This window comes from Mercenaria mercenaria, chromosome 19 (assembly GCF_021730395.1).
Source record: "Mercenaria mercenaria strain notata chromosome 19, MADL_Memer_1, whole genome shotgun sequence".
In the NCBI taxonomy this organism is placed as follows: domain Eukaryota; kingdom Metazoa; phylum Mollusca; class Bivalvia; order Venerida; family Veneridae; genus Mercenaria; species Mercenaria mercenaria.
In genome coordinates, this window is record NC_069379.1 from 7937228 (window position 1) to 7945523 (window position 8296).

At 34.3% G+C, this 8296-nt stretch overlaps 1 protein-coding gene across 2 annotated transcripts; it reads left to right on the forward strand.

Moving 5' to 3' along the window:
- Positions 1–419: 419 nt before the first annotated feature.
- On the forward strand, positions 420–7098 carry LOC123543874 (BTB/POZ domain-containing protein 6-B-like). Of its 2 annotated transcripts, none has more exons than XM_045329944.2 (4): positions 420–523; positions 3766–3877; positions 4722–4982; positions 5543–7098. In XM_045329944.2, the coding sequence occupies exons 2-4, from the start codon at positions 3813–3815 to the stop codon at positions 6582–6584; spliced, it is 1368 nt and encodes a 455-aa protein (XP_045185879.2). In that variant the 5' UTR covers positions 420–523; positions 3766–3812; the 3' UTR covers positions 6585–7098. The 2 variants fall into 2 exon arrangements, with proteins under 2 accessions (XP_045185879.2, XP_045185878.2); XM_045329943.2 differs by having other exon boundaries at positions 481–523; positions 3753–3877.
- Positions 7099–8296: the final 1198 nt, after the last annotated feature.

An 8296-nucleotide genomic window follows, 5' to 3' on the forward strand; every position in this document is an offset into this window, starting at 1 on the left:
AATGATCTTGCAAATTAGATAAATAATCACACTTCATATGTTTTTCCATCATTTCTATGCAAGAATAGGAAAAATACAAGTTTTGTGTATTAACGTCTGCAGAAGCCCTTGGGATATGTGTGTGATCTTGACCTTCAGTCACAAACATTCTCTCGGGCTTCGACAGATTTTAAGACACAAAAAGTGTATTATCCCTGTATCATTGTTTTCTGATTCAGCATCGGTTCAAACCGAAATACGATGACAAAATCATAAACAAGGGGTTCATCAAATGTGTGAGCGCAATTAAATCTTTCTAACACTGTATTTTGTCAACGTTGGCTTTTGTAAAAACGTATTTAAAATTCCTCTATTAAGTACAAAATAACGAACCAGGCGTACCTCAATAGGACCTAAATTGGGTCTAGATATTTTTGTTCTGATTATACCAATATTTTGCACCCGCTGAAGCGTTAGGTTAAAATCTAAATTTAGTAAATGTGGAAATCCCTGGTATGTAGTTTCTTTTTCGTGAGTGCGGCAGGTAAGCCTTTCATCATATTTATTCGTACATATACAGATAACTAAGCAATCTTTTATGATATTGTGTATGATTTCCTTATATCATCTACATTTTTAAGCTCACGTACTTTTCTATTTCAAAATTGAATCTTATTGTTATTTCAATTTACTGTTTTAACTATACGATATGAAACAAGGAAGTTTAAAGAGTCTGTTTTGTTTGTTTTTGTGTGTGTTCTGGTTTAAGATCTGTTTCAACAATTCGTTCAGCCATATAAAGGACGGTGTCTTCTTGTAGCAGTGAGAACAATGCCCAACTTTAAAGTGCTGCCTCACTGGAATATCACGCTGTAGACACATAACATGATAGCCCACCCGGTCACATTATACTGCCATCGGGCTGATCAGTCCTAGCACTATCTCTTTATGCTGAGCGACAAGCGAGGAAGCTACTAGTACCACTTTTTACGTCTTTATTATGACGCGGCCAGGGATCGGACCCACGACCTCCCGTACTCGAAGCGGGCGCTTTACCACTAGGTTACAAAGGCGGTATCTAGTTTTGTATCTTTGTACTGAATTAAACAAAACACTGGAAGTATACATGATGGGGACTTAGGATATTTTCATTTCTTGTAAAGTGAGACGATTTGATCTGTTTCGCACACTGGCACCAGACCAGAAAGAAAATGCCTCTGTACATGTTATACCCTACCCTTAGGTATTCTATAAGAATCATGGTCACGAACAGGAAAGTGCACTAACCATTTCATTCGTAAATTTCGCACCTAAAGCGCTAAGTTCGGTGAATGAGTACCCAGCATATTGAACAAGTGGTAATTTATCTTCCATCGTGCACCAGTCACATTGTATCAATATTTCATATTGCAGAGATACTCCACATATGTTATGCTTTCGTTAACGTTACAGAAAAAACTTGCATGAACTCCCCTAATGAATATCCGGTCTAGAGGTCACAGCAGTGTGCACATATGTTAGGCGAAATGTAAACAAACAAAAACATAATGCAAAATATTCACAGTTAAACAATAAAACTCGAAATGATGAATGAAATTCATCTTATATATGATTTTGAATTTGAAGTCATACATTGGTATACATCTGTACTGTTTATTTAATTCATATTGCACATTTATGCAGCATGTACACATATTAGCGAACACGTGTAGTTAAACGACGACTGACATAAATTTTCACATCAGCCAATCAGAAAGTGTTTGTAATCTAGACCGGAACTTCACTAGGGAAGTTCAACTAAGTTTTTTGTTTAACGTTGAAAAAAAACTATAAACTACGCGTTGTTTCTCTCAGATAAGAAATATTGAAGAAAAGTGACTGGTACACAATGGAAGATAAATTACCACTTGTTCAATATCCACAGTACACATTTACCGAACTGCGCGTTTTAAGTATGGAATGGGGGATTGAAATGGGTTAGTATATTTTTCCCGTTCACGACCATGGTTCTTATAGAATACCTAGGGGTAGGGTATAACATGTAGAGAGGCATTTTCTTTCCGGTCTGGTGCCAGTGGTTTTGCAGCTGTTATACGTCTGTAAAAGACATTCATTCTGAAATTACTGCTGCAAAAGACCTGCAACTGGAAATTATGACCAGAAATATCTGAAATTACAGCTGCAAAAGACCTGTAACTGGAAATTATGACCAGAAATATATACATTTGAAGTCCACAGGTGTAAAACATGAAATGTCTCAGAAATAAAGCTGTAAAAATACCGTTGAAAGTTACAGCGTCTCAAAATTACGGTGTAATTTTTTCGGAGGGAAATATGAGTATTGTCGGCCATCTTAATGCATTTTGGAGGGATAAAACTGAAATTAAAATGAACACCTCTTCATCTACAATATTGTAATTTAAACCGTTAATGAGTAAGAGAAAATGTGTTATTACTTAATATAATTATAAAAGGACATGTGTAAGTACAAACATTGACTATTTGAACAATATTTGAGGCTGATTAGTTTAAAAGAAATAATGACAAGTTTGTCATATGTTTTCATGATAAGAAGTGTTTTATTTACAAGATCTGAAGCATAATTTTTATCTTGTATCATACTTTTGTAATTTTTAGACTGTAAACATATTTGACATTATTCTTTACATACAGGATCATTTATTGTGCCATTTTTTGTAGTAATTGTTACTATTTCAAGAGAATTATAATTCATCCTAAAACTATTTGTACCTGTAATAATTCTAAACACGTAACTTTTCGACATATTTACAGTTTTTAAAGCTGTAAGTTTACGTTATGTTATGTTATGTTCTATTATTATGGAAACCTGATAAACTACTTCATGACCATTTCAGTGGTTGCAAACGTATGGATACTAAATACTTATCATTGTGTCAAAACCAGTTGGTAATATACAGAGCAAAAGTATGATAAAAATGTATTATAACAAAGTCAAAAAGGAGACTTTTCGTCAAAAGATTTCTATTTTCGAATATCAATTTCTTTTGACAAATAGTACGTAAATACTAGTCCCCATATCGTCGTGTAACGCGATCCGGCTTCATATCATAACATTAACTTTTTTACATTGAATAAATTATTACCTGTAAATATAATCTGGAAAGTAGATCCCTGGGAAGCACCGAGAACAATGCAAAGAGTGAAATATTGCTAACTCGGTTTGACTGAGTCTGTTCATGAGCAGTAATGGAAAATGCAAAACTGCCCACGCCCCCTAGCACCGGCTTGAGCAGTATTCAATTTTCAAATCTAAATTAGTTGAAATCAGTGGTCCCGAAGGACCAGAAAATATAAGAACACTGAGACGAAGTCGTGGCGACTTTTTACGGCCGCCACACAGCACTTAACACCCGCCGCTGTGAAGTAAATATAATCTGGAAAGTAGATCCCTCGGAAGCACCGAGAACAATGCAAACAGTGAAAATTGCAGACTCGGTTTGGTTGAGTCTGTTCATGAGAAATAATGGAAAATGCAACACTTGCAGTACATATTGATTTCCTAAGCTATGTTACCCTCGCAACAGTTTATAATTACATGAAAGAGTAATGAAAAAATTGTAAGACCTTTACCCATTCAGCACAAATTTGAAACGGCGCTGCAGAGATATGTTTCATCAATACAATTCTATTGATTTGGTACAAGATCTTGCAAGGTAAATGTACTTACTCTACAACTTTTAACGTTGCCTGTTTGTAGACTTCTTATAACTTATTTGAAACGTCTTTATTAGTCTATATTTTCAGATTTCATAGACAAACCGTGGTAAAGAGTTTGGCGAAAAAGAAATAAAATGCCTCGAAAAAGAGTGGCAACGTTGGGGAATGCGAAATCAACTAAATCATTGGATAAGAAAAGGTATCGCTTTATATAGATATAGAGGGTATTTGTTTGTTTCAATGTAAGATTAACATATCTATTATGAGTGAACATGAGATGCAATATTTTCACGAGCTGCATCGAGTGAAAATGTAAGATATGGTGTTTATGAGTGAAAAATATGTTATCATCCTTACAAGATTTCTTTTTGTTTCATATTTTGATTAAACTTATACATTCTATAATTTCTCACCAGTTGAATGTATTTGATATTTTTAACAGGGGCAATACCAGAGACATTTTACTGTAATATTTCGATAATTAGCTGAAACATGTAATTAAAGGTGTTTTTCTTCAGATCGGACAACAAAAACAGATTCTTTTTTCAGATATCAGAAAACTACTGCTATATTTTTAAGAAGGCCTTGAAACTTGGCTTAAGTTATGGAAACACATAAGAGTTAGTTGTTTTTACTAATTGTTCCATTCAAAATTGAAAAGCGTTTATAACGGGGTACTAGAGATAACCTTCTCTATATTTAACGAACACCAGCACGTAATCATCCCTGGTGTATTTGTCAAGACCACATGAAACCTTTCATTCCGGGGGTGAGCTGGGTTCGATTCCCGACTTGGGTATGATTTTTGTCTCTATAGTTACTTTAAAAACAAAAACTTGTGTTATTTATGTTCATAATAGGACCAAACGTATATTTAAAACAATATAATTTTGAGCCAAAACTCGAGGTAAGTGCCTTTAATGCATAAAGTAGACAATTCAGGAACTTTCGCAAATGGTACCTAGGTTCAGAATCCTTAAATGTTTTCACGTGTGAATTGTATACACGGTGTAAAAACTGATATGTTTAATCACTTTTTTCAGTCCCATGGAAGATACAGACATGGATTGGAGAGAAACAAAGACAGCAGAACAATGTTTGTCACATCTTTGTCTGTCAGAACACCTGTCTGATATCTGTTTTGTCTTCAAAAGCCATAAAGATGTTAAACTTCCGGCGCATAAATTTGTATTGAGCATGCGCAGTCCCGTATTTGAAGCGATGTTTTACGGTACACTGGCAGAAGGAGGAAGTACAATATCTATTGAAGACATAGAACCTGAAACAACGAAGGATCTTCTGAGGTTGGTATCGTATACAGCAGGTGTTTAACTTATATTTCAACAAATTACAAACATAAAAGTATAAGTTTTATTTACGAATATGTGTTTAGCTTATATTTGAATTAAGTACAAAGTTATAAAGTTATTTTACTAGCTTTAAGATTGTTCAATATCTCGGACCAAGTTATCATCGATATACGTTTAAAAGGCCAAAGTTATTTGACTTGAACCTGCTATTAATATCAAAAGATGCCGACTAATCTTGAATTATTCAAAAACTAGAATGGAACGTACTGCAGTTAATATTTTTAAATTAGAAAAAGTATTATAATGTTTTACCTTTTAATTGTGACATATACAAAACTATATACATAACATGTAAAACTAAACGGACAAAAAGTTGAAAATTGTGGTTTCTTATGACGCAATGTCCGTTTGTAAACATTATTTTATTCCGGCAGATATTTACTATCTTTCAGATTTGTGTATTTAGATAGCCGCAGCTGAATGGAAGTAACGTCTTACGCTGCTTGTACGACGCGTTGTCAATTTGTATTCATTGTTTATTTACTTTCTTTTAGATTTGTGTATTCAGATAAGCCGCAGTTGGATGGAAGTAACGTCTTACGCTGCTTGTACGCTGCAAAGAAATATGCACTAACGGGTCTTGTGAAACAATGTTCTTCTTTCCTTGAAAGTAACATTGATCCCAGTAACGTATGTTCGATCCATGAACAGGCTGTTTTCTATGAAATTAAACCCCTGCAAGAAAAATGCTTCGATTACATCCTAGAGAATGCATCTGACGTATTTTCTGCAGAAGGTTTTTCGAGCATATCTCATTCGACACTGCTAAATGTACTTAAACATGACGAATTGTCAGAGGATGAGGTAAATATCTTTAAGGCAGCGTTAAATTGGTCCAAACACAATTGCAAAGCAAAGAACATTTCTCCAGATGCAAACAATTTGCGGGAATGTCTCGGAGACGCATTGTATGAAATTCGCTTTCCGATTATGCCAATAGAGGAGTTTGCTATGGTTGTAACCCCAACTGGAATACTTACCAGCGAGGAGCAGGTTCAAGTTTATCAATACAATGCAACAAAAGGATCTACCCCGCTAGAAAACTTTGTTCATCGTGAAAGAACCAATATGTTTGTTACCATTGATTTGACGGACGACGTCAGTTCTCAATATATGTATTACGGATCTTACGATCGAACATACGGCGAAGGAAGTTTGCTCGAAATAAGCACAGATGAATATCACGCAGAAGACCTTGGAGATAAACAAACGCACAGGAAACTCGTGAAGATCAAACATATTTCCGGTTCATTTGTTGAAAACGTTAAAAGAATTACTGACCAAAATGGTGCTTGCGTTGCTAACTACAAAATAGCGGGAAACACAATAACATTCCAGAGTGCTTTAGCTATGACAAATGGTGGTGCTATAAGATTTCATGAAACAGAAAACGTTGACGAAGAGGAAGAAGAATATACCTATTTAAACTCATATAACTTGAGTCTAGTAAAAGAAATAAACGGTATTGCATGTTGCATTGGTAAAGTTCCCGTCGGTATAGAAACCATCTCCTTTGTTAAACGAAGAGCAATTTGATCGAGTGGACGATATCTTAAAATAGTAAAGTTTCGATTTGTTTTGTTGATTGTTAATGATTTGATGTATACGCATTAGTTTGTCGTAATCGCTTTCTTCGAAAAGCAGAATAGCGGGTGCAATATATCTGTATGATATAATGAACTAATTTGCTAACCCGCCATTTGCTACATGCACATATTTAGAACATTACGGAAAGTACTTTTTGGAACTTAAGCATCCAATTAGACGACATGTTATCCATAATATATCAGAATTTCAAAAAATAACAAATAACGAAAAGACATAATTTGTATTTGTTTCATTTTACATCCACATTCCACTTTTAAAAAATAACAAAGTACGAAATACTTACGTTTTTAAAAACGAATGAATGCCATATGTAAGAATATGGAGGTTTAAATTTTGATTTATGCTCGAAAATATTTATTACGAATATACTGCTCGTATTTTTTTTCAAAAAGTAACTTCAGTAATGTTTAAGATATTGGCCAAATAAACACCGATTAGCTGATTTGTTCGGTTTATATACTATCTATTGACAGGTTATTCTTCAGGTTATAATGTTTTAAACTGGGAAACGAATGTGCTGAACTTGATGTCACAAACACCACAACAGAATCATTTTTTAATATTATTGCGTGTAATCGTTACCCTTTAACGAAAGAATAAGGAAAACCTAAAAATTGCTCTCTGAATTATACTATTGTATTAATGTTTATACATGTATCATTTTTCACAGTTCATTACATTTATATATATTTATATATGTATGTATATATGTATGATCGTAATGCCTTTAGCTTGATTAACCCCCTCTTTATCGTAAAATGGAAATATGATGAAAATAGCTCACTACGATACAGCGGACGAAAATAAAATTTAATTGGAGTACCGAATGTGGTACATAATTTCCTTTAACTTTGACTCATCTACATTTTTCTAGTATTTTGTAAGTGGAATACATGCAAAATGCAAAAGTAAACATCTAGGCAGGATTTCTCGTTAGTTATATAAAATTTGGGGACAGTACTTAAACTCTTAAATTTAAAAATATCAGAGATATACAGCTCTTATGATGTATTGCCTCAAGAAAGTATCTTGGGCTTTAAAATTGTATTTATTGTCAGATCGTCAAAATACCGAGAAGTTATTCATTTCACCTCTGTCCATGAGGAAATGAGGAAAGCATGGTTGCTACTGTGGAATTTCAACAGACCTGTCCTAATGTCCTTAAAGACCTAACACAAAACAAACCAAAAGTGTTTTCATGGTGGTGATTATACATGCTTTCCAGGAGAAAAGTTAGGGACTAATGTATCTTCATTGTTACTACAGAGACAATTCAGACAATTTGGCACTGACATTCATGATATTTGTAACCAGTGCATGAACAGGCGTGTTTATTGTTGTCAAACATCAAAATGTCATGCAAAGAACGCATATTTGAGCCCAGTAAATATTTTTGGGCCCTTAGAGTTTTACCCGTCCATCCGTACGACCGCCCAAATTTTGTCGTGTATATCTCAAAAAGTATTTGACCTAGAATCTTCAAACCTAGTATTGGTATTCAGCGTTGAAGTTCTGCAACTGGTCTTTTAATTGGGATTTTACACAGCTAGTCCATGGTTACCTTTAATAACCATTTAAGGTTTTTGTTTAAATTATGCAGATGAAATAATGCACGGAGGGGCACATGGGATCTTCCTCCA